Source organism: Ursus arctos, unplaced genomic scaffold (genome assembly GCF_023065955.2).
Source record: "Ursus arctos isolate Adak ecotype North America unplaced genomic scaffold, UrsArc2.0 scaffold_1, whole genome shotgun sequence".
NCBI classification, from domain to species: domain Eukaryota; kingdom Metazoa; phylum Chordata; class Mammalia; order Carnivora; family Ursidae; genus Ursus; species Ursus arctos.
In genome coordinates this window covers 57,402,118-57,423,845 of record NW_026622763.1, presented here as the reverse complement: position 1 = coordinate 57,423,845, position 21,728 = coordinate 57,402,118, and the positions used below count along the sequence as shown (strand labels likewise).

At 39.6% G+C, this 21,728-nt stretch overlaps 1 protein-coding gene across 11 annotated transcripts in view; it reads left to right on the top strand.

The window, feature by feature from the left end:
• CCDC141 (coiled-coil domain containing 141) overlaps positions 1–21,728 on the top strand; it is a 205,285-nt gene that overhangs the window by 127,596 nt on the left and 55,961 nt on the right. For all 11 annotated transcript variants that reach the window (XM_048214373.2, XM_057316443.1, XM_026492424.4 and 8 more), the window contains 4 exons: positions 9,414–9,555; positions 11,291–11,410; positions 13,122–13,313; positions 18,619–18,798. In XM_048214373.2, the coding sequence (XP_048070330.1) occupies positions 9,414–9,555; positions 11,291–11,410; positions 13,122–13,313; positions 18,619–18,798 (634 nt within the window). The remainder of the gene's footprint in view (positions 1–9,413; positions 9,556–11,290; positions 11,411–13,121; positions 13,314–18,618; positions 18,799–21,728) is intronic.

Genomic DNA, 21,728 nt, shown 5'->3' with positions numbered 1-21,728 from the left:
GGTGTGGATAAGAAACTTAAGATTTAGTACCAAAAGAGTTCTATTTCATGCATTCTTAGGACCAAAACAATGCCATGACTTTTAAACTTAACTTTTCTGAACCTGTTTCCTCCTCTGTAAAACGGAGGGCTTTTTTTTTTTTTTAAATTGAATAAAACCACTACTCTTAGCAATTAGTTCACTTTTTTTTTAACCTTCTTCACGAAGAGATTTAAAAGCAAAATACGAAGAGTCACATGGCTATTTCAAATAATCACAACAGAGTCAGCTGCACCCTATTATATTCCTTTTTACAAACCGGGGAAGGTTATATTTGAAATAGGGCAGATAAGCATTTATTTTAAGGTAATAAAAGGCCAAATTTAGTATTGGGGCAGATAGGAATTTCAGAGACCTTTAGATCTAACTTTTTTTCCTGTTAGTCAACAAAATAGGACGTCAGAAGTTCACATTTATCTGAGACGATTCTTCCCAGTAAAGACCTTTATTGTTACTTTTCTGTAACTATTGCCTTATTAGGAACAGATCCACACTGTTTTTCTATCCTGGAATCAAGCACCTTTGAAGTTGAGCAGCCTCACAAAATAAGTAATGGCTGTTTACATGTTCCCTTGCTGTTATATTTTTTCCCTGTAATCGGGTGATAATTCTGAATCATTGCTAAATAATTTATTATCTTTTCAAAGTGTAGTATCTGTCATCTAACGTAACTACACTTTAATTTTAAAGATATTTTAGTGCAAACATTTGCACTTAGTTATGATCCAAGTTCCTGCATCTGATAATGGTCAAACTTAGACTTACAGTGAAGCTAAAGTTCCTGCTTCCAGCCCCCCTCACCTCTTCCGAAGCTTCACTTGGCATCATCTTTGAGCAGCACGTCTAAAGACAGGCCAAAGGGGGCCTGCTACTAGCAGAATTCTGCATTCCTTAAGCCACAGGAAGCTGTGGTGATGGGAAGTTCTAGGTTGGAGACCTTGTGTGAGGGTGAAGTTTTCCATAATTGGGCAAAATCAAGGGACCTCCTCATTTCTCTCTGTATAGCTAACAATGCGGAACTAAAAAATGTACAAGGCCATCTAGGGCAATATCCATTCGCCTTTTCCTATTTGCTAAAATTAACTTAAGATTTACAAGTAAACTTGCTTCAGTGTGGACTCAATCTCTATCTTTGCATAAGAGACTGTACCAGTTTTCATTCTACCTTGTTATGGTGAATTTAAGCTTATGAACCTCATCCTGACTGAGTATTTCCTGCAATATAACTTTAAGTATTGTTTGTTTTGATCTAACACTTATTATTACTTACTTAGTGTTAATCTTCATATATTTATATTTTATAAAGAAATAAAAACAGGAGTTAATTGGGGTTTTGCATTCTCTTTTCACAATTTTCATTTATGTTGGCCACCACTACTTCTGTTGTTTGATATGGTGAATGGTAACGAACTTTAGACAGAACATTATTCTTTCATTTAGTCATTTATGTATCCCAAAAATACTATTGAGCATCTTTTATAAATCCGGTATTCCCATGCATCTACTGCAGTAGGGGAAACGTCTGCCCTCAAGCTGTTTATATTCTATTGGGAAGAAACAACCAACCAACAGCTGAATCAGGAGATGAGATGCTCTTCCATGGCAATGAGTGCTCTAGAAGTGAACTGGGATAGAGAGTTACTGTGGGGAAGGGAGCATTGTGGACATTGCAGTCAGGGAAAGATGCTTCAAAGAGAAGGAGCTACCACACACATAGCTGGGAGATGAATGGCCCTGGCAGAACAACAGCAAAGATGTAACAGAAGGGAGGGCAGTGTGGCTGGAGGAGAAGGTGACAGGAGAGAGGAGCAGAGGACAAGATCAGAGTAGTTGCAAGTTAGACTATTCAAACACTCATTGGCAACAATGGCAAGCACTTGTACACTTGTGTGCTTTATATACATTAAAAAATTTAGTCCTTTGGGACACCTGGGCGGTTCAGTTGGTTAATCGGCTTCCTTTGGCTCAGATCATCATCCCAGAGTCCTGGGATCAAGTCCCGTGTCAGGCTCCCTGCTGAGCGGGGAGCCTGCTTCTCTCTCTGCCTGCTGCTCCCCCAGCTTGTGTGCTCTCTGTCTCTCTGACAAGTAAATAAATAAAATCTTAAAATAAAATAAAATAAAAAATTTAGTCCTGCAAGCAACCCTGTGCTATGAGCTCTACTATTATCATTGCCTCTGTTTTGCAGACGGGGAAGCTAGGGCACAGAGAGGTTAAGTAACTTTCCCTGCCACCTGTCACATGGTAGTAAGAGGTGAAGTGAGTCCCGGAATGCAGGTCTGAACCACTATGTTAGCTGGCTAGTTCTCTGTCTATTCCTTTCATTCCACTTTAACCAATAATGAGGAGGCTGGGCACATGGATTTTTTCTTTTTTTTAATTCTGGCATGCTTAAATTGTACTCTAGGTTTCAACTCAAGTCTCCTCTTCCCTGCAAAGTTTCTCTTTCTTTCAGTTTTTTTAAAAAGTTGTTGAACTTATGAATAGGTATCACATATGACATACCAGCACCAAGCTTCAAGGGTAGTCAAAGATATATAAACCTGGCCCTGAATCTCTAGAACCTTACTAATGGCTAATCAAGGAGCAACAAAAGGGAGTGTGCTCTAGGCACGAGGAAGCCATAGGGGCAGTGGGTGTTGAGTCCACCTCTTCACAGAAGGGAGACACGATCCCTAGATTCTATGATCAGGATAGGTCAAGTGAAGGATTTAAGAAGGCCATTGTTGAATTTGATAACCTAAGATGGATGAAGGCTCTACATCTAGCCAAGAGGAAGAGAATCAATATCTACTATCCAATACTTTTTGAATTCCTTTCTATTGGTCAGCTCTATCTCATGGATTCACTTTTCATTCGGTGGTGTTGTGAATCATTCTTTAGTTGTTCGACTTGTAACAGTGTCGCCTCCTCTTCCAGCTCATGACATTGTTTTGAGATCAGCCTTCAAGCTCAACCAGGTGGGAAACCTTTTTTTTAATGTTCCTTATCTTAGTATTTACAAACTAGGTGGCTTGATTTGAAATGTTATGGTGCTGGTATGATATTAAAAGAAAGCTTTTATCAAAGTAAAAATATTTTTTAAAAATCCCAAGTGGAAAACAAACAAAAATAATCCCCACCCTCCAACAAAACAAAGAAACAAAAACAGAAATTTCCTTCACCTGATAATCTATGGTTGCCATTTAGAGGAGTTCAGCCAAGCATTTAAGGACTTAAAATAACTTTTTTACAATAAAAGTTTGATGATGCATTTAGATGGTAAATGTCAGATACTGAAATTTAGGATATTACAAAGTTTAGTTCTCATTGATGGCTGTTAACTCAGCCACTTTCCAAATATTTTCAAGTGTGTATTAAGTTGCTCTTTTTAGGGGTTGAGTAAATGTCATAACTGCAAATCTTGGCCTGGTAACATTGTACAGGCTTTTATGATTCTGAAACTGTTAGTATGGAAAACATGCAAAGTTCACACTTCCCCTTAAATCTAGGCGTAATTAGATTAGGTTCCTGGTAAAATGTCTAGGAGTCACTCACTACAATATGAATGTATTCATTTATGCTGTTGATGATGTAATGTGAGGTAGCAAGCATCCCAGAGTAAGAAGATCTGGAACTGCAGACTCTAGAGAGGAAGGTCGATAAAGGGGCAGAAATCTGTATGCTGGATGACTGTAGGGAAGCTCTCTCAGATTAGAGAGGAAAACAAAACAAAACAAAACAGACAAGAGCAAGGGAGAGAAGTGGGCAGGCCTATTTATGAATAAAATGCTCATCACTGTGCTGTTTATAATACTGTAAACCTGAAGACCCCCTAAATAGTCCCAGAAAATAGGGAAATGTTTGAATAGTTTCAGGGCAGGCACATTGCGGAATATTCTAAGCCAATATGGAAAGTGTGTTTTTGAGGATTCTTTGAAGACAGAGAGTAGCCTTGCCATGTAATGTCAGGATCCAAATTGTGTAGATAGTATCATTCTAAGTTTGGAGGGAGAAAAGACTGCAAAGAGAAAAACTTTTTGGAAAGAAATACATTAAAATATAATTTCATATTTTCCAAAATATCTTAAATGAGAATATCGGTCTGTTTAGTTCTTGCTGTGTGCCTTTTACCCGAGGATTTATGTCATCAATCATGGAAAATTTTCAGTGATTATCTCTTTAAATATTGATTTTCCTTTGTTTTCTCTTTTCTCTTCTCCTTTAACTCATGGTAGAGAAGTCAGAGCCTCTGGGTCTGCCTCTCAGAACTCTGAACTGCCTTCCCACTTGTCATACCCTCAGCTCTTGGCCCTGTGCCCTCAGGGAATCCCTCACACTGGTTTTCTCTTTGGTAGATTTTTTTTTTCTTTCTTCTAGTTTTCATAACCATATTGATTTCATTTCTGAGATCTCTAACTCACTTTTTTTATATCTACTTTTGTCTTATTTCTGACTGTTTTCGTTTCAGAGCTTCTTGTTCTTTTATCATGGGTGTTGGTTTTTTCTTTGTCTTTCTAATGATCTCAGGTGTATTTGTGTTAAGGTCATTTTCAGGTTGCTCTACTTGACTTTCCTTTCAGATAGAGTACATTTATCCCTCGATTTTTGAGCTATGTTGTGTTGGGATTTATATTCCTCTTGTGTTTTGAAATTTTTGATTGTACTCGCTTGTTCTTCGCTTATTTTCTGTGCTTTGTTCTCTACTCTTCGCTCTTTCCTCCATAACAGCTTTGCCATGACTCCCCCTGAACTGAGGGTCTTCCTTCCAGCTTTGTTGTCTGGTCAGGGTCACCCACAGAGACGCTGTGGCTCTCAGAGAGGCAGCAGGAGGTGGGGCGGGGTTCCCAACTGCCCCGATGTGTCTGATTTCTTGGCCCCAGCACCAGTTGGCGATAGTGTTTTCCAAACTTCTTTTCAGGTAGAATCCTAGCTATGGTACCCTTCTCATAGGGCACCTTTTGCTGTTTGTGTCCTCCTGGGAGTGGAGCTCGTGGCTCTCCCTGCCATGCTTCTGGACCAGAACCCCAGAGACCCGTAGTTTCAGCCCCACTTACTGCTTTTTGGTGGTGAGGCATTCGCAATGTGACTAACTTAAGTCAGAGGAAAAAAACTGTAGAAACACACATTTATTTCCCTTCTACGGTATGGATGGCACTTTTTTCAAAGTAGGGATGAAAATTAGACAGTAGCCGTTATTTCCTCCAAAATAAAGATTGTGAACATGAAGGGACACTGTTTAGGTCCCTGTCAAAAAAGAAGCAGCAAGCTAAAAATAAGGAAAATATATATATTTTTCCATTTTCAGAGTATAATTTGTTCATAGACAAAAAGAAAACTATGATCAGCTGATTCCTTCGAATGAGAGAGTAAGCTGTCAAGTGCTTACCATCTGGTTCAGCTCCTAATCCAGATGGGCTGCCAATAGTAATTTATGAAAGGTTTGAAAGCAACTTGCCGTCCTCCGGAAAGAATCATTAGACCACATTAACGTTGGGATTTGCTCCCCTCCCCCAGCCGCAATTTGCAACAGATGCAGAGATGGGGCAACTGCTTCCGTTCAACAAATAGAACCGTCTATTTTTGAGCCAGGAGTCAATATGTCTCTGCTCTTTAGAAAAAAAAGTCAAGGATTTTTCTTCCCCCTTCCCTCTCCTCTACTGGCTCAGTGAGTAGGGGAGAAAATGCTCCCACGATGGAGTTTCTAACAGATGTCTGAAGAAGGCCTCACAGTCTGTCATCTCTGAGTATCTGTGGTGCTTGGAAAAGTCAAAGTCAACATCGGAATAATCTAGTGTACTTCATGTCCATGCCACAGACAGGCGCCATCTAATCCATTCTTATAGAGGAAACCCAAAGATCAATCGGTATATACAATGCAAATTATAGAGCCACAGATGGCTAGACCCAGAAGTCTGCTGTCAGCCCCTCTCCCACCCAGTGAGGCAGTACACCAGCAGGTGGCTTCAGAGTCAGCACGAAATGATAGGGCACTTCATCCAGCCAAGTTCTGTGATCTGCCCTCAGTTCTTGCCCTATCATTCAGTGAATATTCCTGGGAAGGAATAAGACTCATTCCTCAGTGACTGATGGAATTCTAGTAATTTATTTTCAGTTCATGTAAGAATTGCTGGCAGAGAGTGAGGTCATATTTTTCCTTTGATCAAACCATCTGCTTTTCAGGCTCTGAGAAAATTGCCAATATGCATGCTATACATGTTTTTAAATGTTCTGGAATGTTCAAAAGAAAAGTCTGGAATTAGTGTTTAATGTTTCTAATTGAAACTAATGGAATGAAGGCTGGTTGTAACCTGCACATTAGGTTTTCAGTGAGAAAGAACTGTGGGAGGGAGGGAGGGAGTGGTACTGAGTTAGAGGTGTGACAGATATATGCCCATTGGGAATCAGGGAGAGGGAAGAGATTACTGCCTGATCAGACAGATGATCTAGCTGACACAGGGAAAGGAAAACCAGAGCGGGCTAGGATAAGCAAGATAATTCAGAACTCCTTGTACTGAGGAAGGGGTCTAAGCCGCAAGTAAGAGTGGAGCTCACCCTGGACAGGCAGGAACACACAGCCAAACCAGGTGCTTCAGTGGGCCCCTCTGAGGCTTTAAATAGAGGTCACTCAACCTAATGATAAATGCCAAACATCCAAGAAGAAAATGGGCAGTCTTTGGATAGTTTAAAACTTCTGTAAGTGGGCAAAGGGCAAAATCATCATTGTTTAAAAACTATTGGAGACTTCACTAGTGACATTTTTATACAGTAACTCTCTGTGTATATGTTCTTCTTAAATCTATATCTTCTCTTCCCTTAAATTTTGATTAAAGTGTATTTTATTTAATTTGAAAATATGCATCGATCCACTAACAAGTCAACGTGCTCAGAGCTACAGAGGATATATGGATGAAAAGAATGTTGTCCTTTCCCTTAAAGAATTTACAATGTGGGACACCTGCCCAGCTCAGTGGGTTAAGCACCCAACTCTTGTTTTAGGCTGGGGTCATAATCTCAGGGTTGTGGGATCGAGACCTGCATCAGGCTCCAGTAGTCTCTTTTTCCCTCTCCCTCTGCCCCTCCAGCCACCTCCCCAAAAAAGAATTTACAATGCAATAGATATATATGGTAAGGCACAAATCACCACAAAATAAGACCAAACCTCCAGGGTCATTGAAAAATTGAAAAGGAATCGTCCTCCAAAGACACAGAGAGATTGCATTTGCTTGGTTGTGATTCATCTAAATTAAAATTGTAAGTTGCTAAAGAGCAATATTTTCACAAAAGGAATGCTTGATTTGGTTTTGTTTCCCTATTTCTGTTCTCTGTGCTGGAAGGTTCTTTTAAAGCATGAACTTGGACAAGTGTCCCTCTAGTGGCCACTTCGCAAACTACAGACAGATATTTGCTTTGGAGAAGCCAGCCAATTTCAAAAGAACATGCTAGCCAGGCTAATCCTGTTTCCATTAACAGTCAACTCGAGGGAAGGTGAAATCTTAGAGGACGAATACCCTTTCATCCCGTCATGTGTCAAGAGTGTGGACTCTGAGATCAGATGAACAGGTTCAAATCCCAGGTCTGCCACTTAATAACGGTGACCTGGGCAAGTTACTGAGCCTTTTCCCTCCTCAGTTTTCTCATCGGCAAAATGGAGATAACAATTACACCCAGATGATAGGACAGTTATGAGTATTAGAAAGGAGACCACTTAAAACATTAAAAATGCTGCCTTGCCACAGTAGCACTCAATCATTGTTTTTAGAATATGTTTACATGTTTATTTTCACAAACTGCTCTCTGCACCTTCTTTCCACATTGCTACTACTTCCCTTTTCTGTGTTATTGGTCTTTCTCATTTAGATTTGCATATTCTACAGAAAGCTTGGAACTTATAATACATAGGACAACTGGGCTTTCAAGTGCTTTTTTAGTATATAATGTCCCAAAGTCTAAAACCTAACCAAAATATGGTTGGTATTACCAATACACTGCTTTTATTTACAAAATTTGTGGACTCAAGTATCACTAGAATTGTTTCTGTAAAACCCTCCTGATTTCTTCATTATACTCTTCAACCGTCCCTGAGTTATTAAAATGCAAAACTAATTGTTTTAAGTGTAGCATCTGTAGAACATTATGTGTCAAGAATAAGATTCATCACAGTGGTTTCGTGTTCTCTCCCCAGTTAAACTTCTCTGGGGCTCCAGTGGTACCCACAGGCCACACGTGAATCCCACGCACATCCGACAAGATTCTCAAGCTGCCTGATGAACTCTCACCCCTTTGGCAGCTTTCTTGTCATTCCTGTGAAGTTACTTTACCTCTCAGTCATATGGGATCTCGCCCTCATTTCATTACTAATTAAATTCGTTTTTACAGAGTCATAAATTAATTATTTGAGGTAAAATTACTGAAATCTATACCTCACTCCAAGATCTTTTTTAACTCTGGGTAATTAAATTTCAGAGTTATCATGTTAATCTTTATTAGTATTTGAAGGAAATGACTGACACAAAATTAAAGCCTTCAATTTCTTATGTAGTCGGAGAGGTTCTGTCTTAGGGCTAGGTGGACAAATTAAAAGGTGCTCATTCCACCAGCAGCCTCCCTTCATTGTCTTGCATGACTGGTGGGCCTATGTTGGACATCGGTAGGAAACTTGCTAATTTATCTTTAGACCAGAGCAAATGGGATCTGACTCTAAGGTCATTTGTTGTTCTAAAGTCATGTGCGTTTAATGAGCTTTTGTGTCACTTTTTTCTTTCACATGAGAGGTGAAAAATGACAATGTGAGGCTCAGTCTCTTTTTTATGAACAAGTACATTAGATTCCTAATTGTTGGTGATAACTTGGTTTTCACTTAATGAATATAGCCTTGAGCATTCGTCATCATCGAGAACAAGGAACTTAGTATTACATAAATATTTTACCCTTTTGGATTAGTAAATGGTTTGTTAATTGACTGATCCACATTTCTATTCAAAGAGCATCTTTAGATAAATGAAGCTTTCAAATCACACCCCCAGGAAAACTCTTGGCAAACATACTTGGCAAAAATACCCAGGCTTTGGATCTTTACTTCAAGATGTGCCTGTGCTTTTTGCCATAGGGTTCTCAAAATATCTTAGAGAAATATTAAAAAGTAAACCTTTACAAAAGAAGACTAGACCTGGTTGCAAAAACCCATAACTCATCTTTTCCCTCAAGAGTGACTGATTTAAACAAGGGAACATAATTTGGTATTACTTAGCTTCTGTTATCTTAAAGCCTGAAGCTTGATAACTTTTCTTGACTCATCCCTATCATGAAAGAGCAGACCCACTTTGAAATGTTCCCTATTCCTGGGGCTTCTCTGTCAGGGCGGAGTGAACTAATGGCTGACTTGTTGCATTCAGCTCTCAGGGGACCGGAGTCCATGAGATGATGGGATGTATTCAGAGACGAGTGGACCATCTGACCCAACAGTGTTCCGCGCACAAAGAATTTGCTCTTAAGAAACAGCAGCTAACTGCCTCGGTGGAGGGCCTCCTCAAGAAGGTAGTCTCTTCAATGTGCCCTCCGTTGGCTCCTACCTAGATGCAACTCCTTCCTTGGTGATCCTAGACAGCACAGTACCTGCAGCGTGGGGCACGGTGGGAGGGTCTCGGCACGTCTCCTTTGGCTTGATAATGATAAAAACATTCGGTTTTATCATTGAGCAGCATAGAGTTATAGTTCAGTGTTGCTCAGCAACCTTTCATGTCCCGGGTTGCTGAGACTTGCTGTGTCATCCTACCACCACGCCAGCCAGCCCTGAACATGCACACACAAAGGCAGCACTTGCTTTGCACAGAACCCAACCGTGTGCATATTGGGCCTGTGTCCTTGTTTTATGTGGGTCCTTGCCTGCTTCCAGGATGCACAATTTCAGTTAACATGGTATCATACCACACAAGGATGCCACGTAAATACCAAAAATGATGTTTTAGGGATTTCCAGGGATAAATTGTCATTATCATACTTTGTTGAAGGAGGTCAGTACAGAGGACGTGGTCATTCTGAATAAAAACATACATGTGAAAATCCTCTTTCTGCAGAGTGGATACAATGGCTCAGTATGGGAGAAATGTATTTCCTATTTTCAAAGAGGAATAAAACCAAGCAGCTACTATTTGGTTAAATAAAAAATTGCTTATGTGTAGCTGGGACATACAGTAAAAACTATCTCAGTGACGTTAATGCTAATGAACCTTGATGCCCCTGCTGGGTCTCAGATTTTCAGTGCTGCCTTCATCTGTTACAGTGGAGTCATACGACTGACTTCAACAAGTAGAACTAGTAGACTTCACAGGAGAGGACATTAAATAACCACGTCTCTATCTACATTGCCTTCCCCCTGCTATTGATCCAGAAACTTGGGAATTTGAGACTTGCTCTGATGGCTGGGTCCAGGGAGATTCCAAATATGGCAGCAGCTGTGGTGCCACATTCCCTGGAGCTTGAGACTCAAGCTAATTTGGGGGTGGTGGACAACACAGTAGGAACTCAGACAACTGTTGCTCCTTGTCTTCCTGCCAATTCAGAGCCAACTTGCCTGTGGGAAGGATGGACTCTGGGGAGAGCCAGGAGATGAAGAACATAACTTGGATGTTAATAGAATCCTTTAAAGAGTCCTTTTCCATTGATTAGTGTGTACTAAAAATCAAATCGTAGTCCCACACATTCATCAATTACATGGCCCAAGCATGTCCCTGTGTTCTACGGTCACATGTACAGGGTTTGGTCCTGCCCCAGGGTCCCTAAATATAGCAACCCCGAGGGTGATTTAATACCCAGGCTTTGGATCTTTACTTCAAGATGTGCCTGTAAACTGGGCCCCATTCAACTTATAGTGGATGATTATGAGTTAATTAATCAGATAAATTTCATCTCTGCTGATGTGTTAGCAAGGGCATTGTCCTTTCTAGGTAATATAGGTGATAAGTTCTTAGAAGATGTGGGTGATTGTTTATATCTCATTGCTGTTAATAAAATATATGTCTGTTAATAAATTTATGTCTTTAAACATATACCCTCTCTCGGTGGGTCAGTAGTATTACCTCATATGAAGAGCAACATTATTAATTTAATCATGGCATTCTAAAATATTTAAAACTATTTTTAGATGAAAATTGGTATATCCATTTAAAGTACAACGGGATTGGAGAGAGTAGTATTTATCTTTCCTATACATATGCAAACGTGTATGCAAATACATATTACTAAGACTGCAATATATTCTTTATTGCTAAAGGTGGAAATGTCAATTCAGAAGATCAGTCCAGTACTTTCTAATGCAATGGATATCGGTTCCAGCCTTTCTGAATCAGGGAAGATTTTGAGTAAATACTTGGAACTAGATAACCAAGCTAAGGTAAATTAAATAGGAGTTATTTTTATGGTTATGATTTTGTAAATATGATTTCTTTTCTTTATATTCCATGGCTATAAAACTTAATGCTAGCTCTCTTGAGGGTTGCAATTCTAAATTAATATTGTGGTAAATAATGACTTAAAACTTCTATTATGTGTATCTAAATTATTTATACATATGTGGGTATATAAGTATTTATTTTTTATAAGGGTATTTGAGCTCACTGAAACTTTGTAACGTAGTATTAAACACTCATTTGGCCCCTTTTCCTTGCCTGGGAGATGTTGGCAATTCCTTTTGGGAAGCCACAGGATGCAGGGAGAATGCTTCTCTAAGACTATTTGTGAGTTTCTGCTAGAGTAAGTTACAAAAGAAAATTCCCAGAAGCAACATGCGTTAATGCAAGATTCCAGGAAGCAAATAAAAACACAATCTTGTTGCAAGCACAATGTTCAGGGACAGAAAATACCCTCCTCATCCTGGCACCTTCTCTAGCTCCCCCTCACCCTTTTCCCCTGGGATTTAGGATTAGACATTCCTGCTGGTAGCTCTACATCTGCACTGAGTCCCAGCCGGCCCCAGCAGATGTTTAGAAAGGTGAGTCTAGCACCTCTCCAGGCTCACCCAGGTTGGTAGGCAATGGCCTTGTTACTCCATCGGTTCTCAGCCAGAGGACCTTCTTCACATTTGGGTGACCTTTGTCAAAGACATATTGATTTTTTTACATGGAATTTTTTTAATCATTGTTTCAAATGTTTACAATAAAACATATGTCTGAATTCAATTTCATTTTTTTTATTTTAAGAATTTTAGAAGGCGGGAGGAAATGGCACAGGGAGAAACTCCCCTGCTTCCTCCTACCCAGAGTGCTATCTGGAAGCAACATTTGGAAATGAAAATTAGCTTCATTCAGTGCAGTACTTGGGAAGCATATTAAATACAGGCAGGGAAGCAATTCCTTCTTGCTGCAAATGACAGTGAAGTTTTTTTTCTTTCATTTTTGCTTGATTCCTAGCTCAGGCTCACCATAAAATTTTACATGGCTCTTTCCGTGGCAATTGTAGATGTTATGCCTACCATACCTGCTTATCATTCTCTCCATGAGATTTTACCTGCCAGAAATTGCACTCCAAAAAAAAACCCAGAAGAGCAACCCTGTGGGCTCGTTAGGTTTCATATATAACATTTTCCCTACCCTTGTTCAAAACCCCTTCTAGATAGAGATTTAAATAAGACTGCATCGGTGACATGCCATTTTTTATAAATTAAACAAGGAGTAAACAATTTCTATAGACTTGCCATCTCTTGTATAACAAAATTAGTTTAGGAATTTGCTAGAGCTATTGTTAAATTTCAGAAAGTAATCCTCATGTATAATTGTTGAATAAATTACTTCAAACATTTCTGCCATTTTGTTTTATAACTTTTCCTACCAAACAGCTTTTCTTCTCTCTTTGTGACGCAAAAAATAGAATGCTCCAAATGAAAAGTAGAGCTGAGAGAGTGAGAGAATAATTTGAGATGGTTTTCATTTTAAGGTAACTTTTTTTTTTTTTTTGAAGTTTTGAAAGTTGTGCCTTTCTTTCATTGAGGAGAGTTCTGGTACAAGTTCAATTAATAATTGTAATAGATGGATGTGCAGAAGGTAATGAAATGTGAATGTTCATGATTCCCCTGTCAGCTTCTGACCCCCTGTGCTTTGCTTTCATAGGAGACAGCACATGAATTAGAAGCAGCTGCAAAACTTATGACAGAGAAAAATGAATTTGAACCTGACGAAGTGGCATTGCTTTCTTCTAAAGCTAAATGGCTAGAGGAAGAATTAAAAATACTTGGCCAAAGCATCGGCTCCAGGTCACAAGTCCTGCAATCTTATGTGGCATTTCTAAAGTCCTCAGAAGAGGTACGGTGCCTACGCTCTGACCTTCTGCAGCAAGGTGGCCTCTGCCTTCTTCCTGCTTCTCTGGGGGTAGAAGCCGCGGTGGGTAGTCCCGTACCCTCCATTCCCACGCAGGTACTCACTTACTGGCCCTTTATTCTCCAAGGCGCCATACAAAGACTCAAAGAATAGGTTGTTTTCCTAAAAAATAATACAAGTGAGTAGAAGATATATTCACAAGCACAGTGGTTGTGTTGGAACACTTTTCACTGTGGCCTACAAGCATTTACAATATCCTAAACATAGAACAAAATTATTTAAAAACAAGTCATCTTCCACCATGGATCTCTTTGAATACTCATGTAATTAGTGCAACTCATTTAAAATACATACACAGAATTAGAAATTACAGACTTTCGGGTCATCTCAGATCTGTCTTGTTTGATGCCTTTTAACAGCTTTACCTCGGAGAGCTTCTTCTGAGGCGCTCTTCTGACAGGGCTGTACTAGAGAATCGTGAAATTCCCTCTCGTAGACTACGATTCCAGCTCTCAGAGGTCCCAGTCTCTGGGAGATGACATCAGTCATGGAAAAGGGTGGGAGTGCCACCTAGGAGCACGCGAACTCTGCTGCTCTAAGAGTGGCGGGCACTGGCCTAGCGGGAGGTGGAGCCCACGCGGTCCACTCTGGGGTAAAGCCAACCAAAGTTAGGGAGCATGCTCGAATTCCATTTTCTCCCCTCACCTTCCCTCTGTCACCCTTCCCCCCTACCACCAGTGTCCTGCCTAAGCACATCTCCTCTGTCAGCTCTCATTCTGTAATGTTCTGAATTCTCACCACTCGGGAGGAAGGCCACGAGCAGTCCCTGCAAATCTCAGGTGACCACTGCCTCCTGTTCCACGTCTTTATTCCACCTTTTGTCACCTAAACTTTTATTTAGTTTTTCTTAGCCGCAACCCCTCATGATTTGGGAGAGGTATTGCAATTGACAGGATTATCCTGTTGTACACTTTTGTTCAGAACTTGAAATGGTGGACAAGGTGCAAAGAAATCCTGTTTTCTGTGTCTTCATTGCCAAATATCCACCTGCTTGGCTTCTAGTTCAGCATCTATGGCCCACTCTAGCCTTTGGGACCAAGAGCCTCCCTAGGGCTGGAACTTTAGCTCTGCAAGAAACACTTTTGCAGAAAGACCTCATGTCCTTCCACCGTCCCTGCTTTCACTAAATCTGTTTCCCTCCCTGGTAGAGCCTCCTGTCCTTCTCATCTTGGTGGTACTCTCAGTCCGTCACCCTCTGACCCCCTCAGGCTTTCCTTTTTTCTTCACCAGCTCCTACTTATTCATTTCCAGCCCACTCTCCATGCCAACATGTCCCTGCTGTCCACCCTGACTCTCCCTGCCAATTCCCAACACCAGGCCAACCCAACACTGTTTACTCAGCTTCCATTTCCAAGCTTTCAGATGCTTCTACAGAAAATCATAAAACTGTGCTGATTGGCACCGTTACAATGTATGGGTCTCTGCCTCTGCTGGGGTCCCCATGTGCTCCCTTGTTGGCACCCATTCAGTTGTGATTCTCAAACATCTTACCCCAGTTTCCATCCCTAAATCTCAGCCAATGCCCTTTCCTTGTATGTGACTGACACATATGACACAAAAAACCTTGACTTCCTTCGACTTCCAAACCTATTGACATGAGGCATCCCCCAGTTGCCAATAAAGTGAAGCCTCTATTTGTGTCCTACATGAATCAGCCATCAGTCCCTCCCTACACACGCCTACGCTCTTCAGAATCGAGCTTCAGCTAGATCCATCCTCCAATTGTTCACATCTGCTTTTCCATTGCTTCCTTCTCATGGGTCTACAGCCATGGCCAGTGGTGCTGCCCTCACCAAGACTGCCCTTCGGTAGTTGTCCTTCCCTTCGCACCTGCACTCTCAGAACGGGGAGATAACACTTCTCGCCTCTGCCTGCTTGTCCTCCCCAAGCCTCACCCCACTGCCTCTAGTGTATTCTCTTTTTAGTCCTGCCATTTGCCACCTCTTCCCTCCATCAAAAGTGTTCTGATAAGCTACTTGCTAGTTGACAAATGAGATGCTGTATTTTCAGTCTTCATCCCCGTTAATCTCTCTGCCACATTTATTTCACTCACTCACTCTCACCTCCCGTGACTTTTTAAAAGACAGATTTGTCGAAGTACAATTTACAGAGGATAAAATTCACCTATTATAGAGTGTGATGATTTTTAGTATATTTATAGAGTTGTGCAGGCATCACTGCACTCCGGTGTTAGTATATTTCTATCACCCTAAATAGAGGCCTACTGCATATTTTTAGTCAATTCTGGCTTCCATCCTCCAGCCTCAGGCAAGCACGGAAATGCTTTCTGTCTCTGTAGATTTACCTTATTTGGATATCCACATAAGTGGCATCACCTCGTCTACTTCTTTATCTGTTCCTTCTCCTTTTTCTTCATTTAGTTTTCTGTTTCTGAAATGTGGTGAGTCATGGAGCTCTTACCTGTGTTCTCTTTTGGGCATTCTATACACTTTCTGTACAAAAATCACACCCCTGACTTGGTTTTAATTCACCAATAACTCAAAAATGGTTCCTCAGCCCCAGCACTTCCAAGCCCCAGACCAATGCTTTCAACTTCCAATCATACTAATTCCCTATATATCCTATAGGCTCCTAAAGCTCAACAAAACATTGCCAGTTATCTATTTTCCAAACATGTTTTTCTTCTGTATCTTGGCACTGGATTAATGACCCCATCATTTTTCAGAAGTCCTATGTAGAAGTTTCAAAGTCTTTTCTAAGACCTCTCTCAGTGAGCACTTATTTTGTATGAGGCCCCACTCTTTTCATTTCTGATTTCATTTATTTATTTAAAGATTATATTCACTTATTTGAAAGTGAGAGAGAGAGAGAGTGCAAGTGGTGGGGAGGCACAGACGGGGAGTGAGAAGCAGACTCCCCGCTGAGCGAAGAGGCAGAGGTGGGCTCAATCCCAGGACCCTGAGATCGTGACCTGAGCCAAAAGCAGATAACCAACTGAGCCACCCAGGTGCCCTCATTCCTGAATTTATTTAATCCTTGTAACACTGCTATGTTTAGCTACTATTATCCCTCTTTTACAAATCAGGGAAACTGAGACTCTGAGAAGTTAGTATCCAAGATCAAGCAGCTAGTTAATGTCAAAGCAGAAGTTTAATCCCTAGTCTCCTTCCTTTTGTCTTTTCCTATATCAAAGGTCATGCTACCCCTTGTTTACCTTTTGGGACAACCCAAAAGATTTCTGAATTCCCCTTTCCCTCTGCCTGAACCATCACTTCCTCAGTTCAAGCCCTCACCAGCTCTTGTTCAGCTTAAAGAAGTTGTCTTCTGCCTGGTCTTCTTCCTATAATTCTCTGCTTCACTCCTTTCAAAAAATGGTCATTCTAAAGTAAATGTGATCATGTTACCTCCTGACATTCAGGTAATATGACAAATGTAATTTGTGAAACAAATTATAAATAACTTTTTTTTCAAATTTTAAATAACTTTTACCAAAAACGGATGAAGTATTAAAGTTTATCATTAATTCCCTTAAAACATAAACTAGTACAGATTCAAGGGAATTCCTATAATGGCATCATTCTCTCTTCCATTCAGGGCTTTTTTGAGCCATTGGAAAAGGAGGATGAATTAAAATTTATGTTTTGAGAGTTGCACATACCCGACAGCCCATCAAATTGACATCCCAGCCTATAGCATACACACCACAGAAGTGCTGGTAGTTGTCACGCTGATTCTCAACCATTGTGACAGCTATCAGTTGTTTCAGACTCATGAGAATCTGTCACATCATGTTGGTTACGGTCGAAAACAAGTTGAAACCTGCTGGCCAGCTTTACGCAGCACGGTGATCCCTCTAGTTTCTTTCTTTAACCACTCAGCTCGTGCAACCTGAACTTCACGCACACTAAGATCTTTTATCGTGCTCTGAATCAGCCATGTTTTCACACTTGTGCCTTCACATTTGTTAACCCTTCCATCTGGGATCCCCTCCGACTGCCTCTCACCCTGGACCATTCTGAAAGACACAGATCAAAAGTCGCTTCCTTTGGGAAGTTCTTCCCTATTTACTCCAAGTAGAATTGGTGGTCCCTCCTCAGCAGGTCCATAATATTGTGTGTATACTTATCTTTGTGTTACGATAATTTGCTTACAGTTCTTTTTCTCCCAGAACTATCTTTGGGAACCCAGGGAATCTTAGGAGCCTCCATGGAGGAGGTAGCATTTTCGGTAGTTCATGAAGGATCAGTAGGAGCAGAAAATTAAGGAAAGCTCATTCTAGGCTGAGGAAACAAGCATCAGCAAAACAGAAGCATGAATAAATGGAAAATGGGAAATGAGGGTAGAACTTCTATTTCTGAGCACCGTTTTCAGGCCCACCTATTACGTTCATTTAAGTGATGAATGATGTTAACATCTTTAAAATACTAACCATTGCCTGAACTTTCTCACCCTGTTTAGATTGCTTTTGGTAGTTATGAGCTCTTTGAGTCTCGTTCTATTGGCCATTAAATATTACTCACAATGCATAAAAGCTTGTGTCAAAATTTTTCTACTATTTCTACATTACCCAATTACATGTTAATCTATAGTTCTACAAGTGCATTTGATTTTATATAAGCTCTGATCAAAGAGAGTGATTTAAAATAATTGAGTACTGCTAACATTGGTTAGCAAATGAGAAAATATAATTTTAGGCAGGTGAAGTAACGTACTTCAGTACGATAAGCTTACGGAGGCATCTTAATACCTGCACAGAAAATTAGTAATTGTATTTATTCTGGTTTATCACTGATTAGAAGGAAATTGTGATTAATAATTACAAATAATTTTTCACTGGCTGCATTTCTTTCTTTCTGATTTGTATTTCCTGTCTGTGTGTGTGCGTGTGTGTATATCTTCCTTCCGAATTACAAAACTCAGCTTTAACGGGAATCACACTACTCTTTGACACAAATTGTCCCCAGTTGCAGAACATGCACATATGTAATACATAACTACGGTTTTGGCTATGGTACCTAGGGCTAATGGGTAACAAACTTGTCAGCTGAATTTGCTACTGAGGGGTAGTCGTATTTGTCAACAACCTAAATAGATTTTCATGTCTTTTCAGTAAATTGACAATGTTCAATAATAACTTAAAGAATTCTGAAATGTAGTTTCTGTTCAATTTTTATATAGGCTTCTATTAGAATCTACTATTTTTCTTTAAAAACGTTTTTAAGTATTCTTAATTTTCATTTACATTCTCCTTTTTTTCTTTTTGTTTTAGGTACAGAAGCAGTGTCAGAACCTAAAGGAGTTTTACCAAACTGAAATCCTGCAGAAAGAAGAGGGTGATGCTGAAGCCAGGCATCGATCTGACACCGCAGAGAAGCAATGGCAGCTATTTTTGAAGAGGAGTTTTTTAACTCAAGATCTAGGGCTTGAGTTCCTTAATTTAATAAATATGGTAAGAATGGCATGAAATGTGTTAACACCTTCTGCAAGGATTCCTTGTCAAAGTCAAAACCATAAATTCATAAGTCCATTTGTCTGCTAATCAGCCTTGCTGGTTAGAAAATTGTTTTTGGTTTTGGTTTTGGTTTTTATTATTTTTTTTATATTGTTTTTTATTTTTTTAGCTTTATTCAACCTAGAACAGTGCTAAAGCTGAGCACTTATATGCTTATTTGGTCTTAGACCTTCTATTCTTTTCTAATGAAGGCTATTTTAACTCTTAAGAAGAGGGACTATAATTCGAATACAACATTGCCATTATTACATAGAAACCTCAGTAGAAGTCCATCCGAAAGTTCTGTGTTATTTTGAGAGCACGCAACAAGGTCCTTACAAAATTTCCAGGGGTTAAAGACAACATCTAGGGTGAATCATCATTTTGAAGAATTTCTTACTATAGCAGATCTTTTCGTGGTGAAGCTCCATTATATTTAGAAATGTACTCTAGGGCCGCCTGGGTGGCACAGCGGTTAAGCGTCTGCCTTCGGCTCAGGGCGTGATCCCGGCGTTCTGGGATCGAGCCCCACATCAGGCTCCTCTGCTGGGAGCCTGCTTCTTCCTCTCCCACTCCCCCTGCTTGTGTTCCCTCTCTCGCTGGCTGTCTCTATCTCTGTCGAATAAATAAATAAAATCTTTAAAAAAAAAATGTACTCTAAATTTTAGTTGTTGAGTTGTATCTGTAAAATACTCTAGAATCTTTATATCAGCCTCTGATCCATATAAAGTTCTGTACAGAGTTTTAAAAAAACGGTTAACCCACCTCTCCTTTAATACCTCACGTATCTTCCTAATGAAACTGCTCATTTCATTGTTACAAAATGCCAGCCACTAAAAACCTTTTTTTTTTTTTAATGTTAAGCCAAATCTGTCTTCATATCTGTTTCTAACCCTCTGTAACTATGCAGGGGAAGAAAGTGTTAATATTTCATTCTTCTCACACATGAAAGTCCTTCAAACACTGAAAACAGTTGCTGTATCTAATCTGGGTTTTTCCGGTAGCTAACCACAGAGAAATCCTATCACTTATGAGATAGTGTCTTTTCTCTTTCCATCCTAATTCTCCCTCCCAGAACTTTCTGTGGTTTGTCAAAATCATTCATAAAATGTAACCAAAAAGTGAGGTCCAACTTCAACACAAAGTACAACAAAGGACATCATTCTTTACTAAGGAAACATTATGCTAGCATTTTTAGCAGTAATTTCACTTTGCTGGTTCATATTAGGCTTGTGATCAAATAAAACTCCCCTAATGTTTTCATTGCAATTCCTACCGAGCTACTTCTCTCCCTTCTTACATTGTTCAGTCATTTATCCTCTACATACAAATGTGGGCCTTTATATGTATTCCTATTTAATTTCATTTTATTGGTCTTCACCCATGATTCCATCTTGTTAAACTAATTCTGAACCTGCTATCTACTGCATTAGCCATCTTTTCTGAATTTAATTCTATACCTTTGATAAGTAGGCCTTCTGTGGCTGCAAGTAAATTTTTAATAAAAGTGTCTAGGGGCAAGTCGACTTCTGAATCCATTAAGCCATCACTTCACCTGTTTGTTAAACAATCATGGATACTTCCAATAGTACTTCATTTCAACCACTAATTCACAACTTTTTTCCTAAGTCTGTGGTGAGAGAGACAGCTCCAAGGAAGGCCTGCCTACCAAGTATCCTATCAATTACATAAGTATAATTTGGCATAAATCAGGTTGACTCCTTGTGATCAAAGAATTCTTTCCAAAGTGCTCACAAACTACTTGAGCCACGATAAACTTATTGCACTGATTTTCAGTGTAAGGCTTACCAATCTGTAAATGATGTAGCCCATCCTTTTCCCCCTTGTGAAAATCAGGGCATTTTCCTTTCTCTAACTTTCTGGCCCATCTCTAATTTTCTGTCAGTTTGCAAAGAGAACTGACACCTGCAATTTCCAATACTCTGAAATGTGATGAGTCTCAATCTGGAGTCTGAATTCATTTGGAAGAGTTAGGTTCTATAACTAATCTCATCCACTTTGAGCTACGATTTTCTCTTTATCTAACTCTATCTCCACCTTCGCTGTTTGAAGATTATTCTTATTAAATCTACATGGAAACAAAGTAAATATTAAATAGTGCTAATTTATCTAATGCTATCCTTAAGCATCAGAGACAACTTGCTAAGCTATTTGCCCGTGTTCTTATGTTATTATACAGGTGCTTTACTGTAGAAACTAATTATTTTTCATTTGGAACATTTAGAACATGTATTATCTATCTATCATCTTTTACATTTTTACTTTGTTACAGTCTTTGATCTCATGATTGTGTACTTCTCTAATTTGTATTCACAAGGGAATTCAAATATTTGCAAACTACATTTTTGTGTCCATCCTTTTATTACTAACATCATTTCAGAAATTTATTTTTCAGTTCTGCAATGTCCAGTGGATCTTTTTTATTAGATTTCAATTGCCAGTGAAATTCTCTCTCTTGTCCTCTCTGCATCTCTCCTGTACTTTCTTGACCATACTAATCATGGGTATTTTAAAATGTTTGTCGGCTAATTCCAACATGTGGGCCTGGATTTGTTTCTGTTGTCTACTTTTCTCTTGGTTTCCAGTCATGTAGTCCTGTGTTGGCAGGACCCACGAATCACATCTATCAAGTCTCAGACATTATGTGTAAAACACATGCTTTACCCCAAGGTCCTTACTGCTTTCATATAATAAATTCCTCTTTATTGATAAGAATTAAGATTCACGTAATAGTTAACTTTATTGGTTCAGTGACATTCTGAAATAGGAAATTATTGGTAAAGCAAGTAAAACGCTTTTTAAATTCTCTTCATATTTTTTGGACCATTAGGCTTTTAAGCAAACATTATTGTTGAAATGTGGTAACC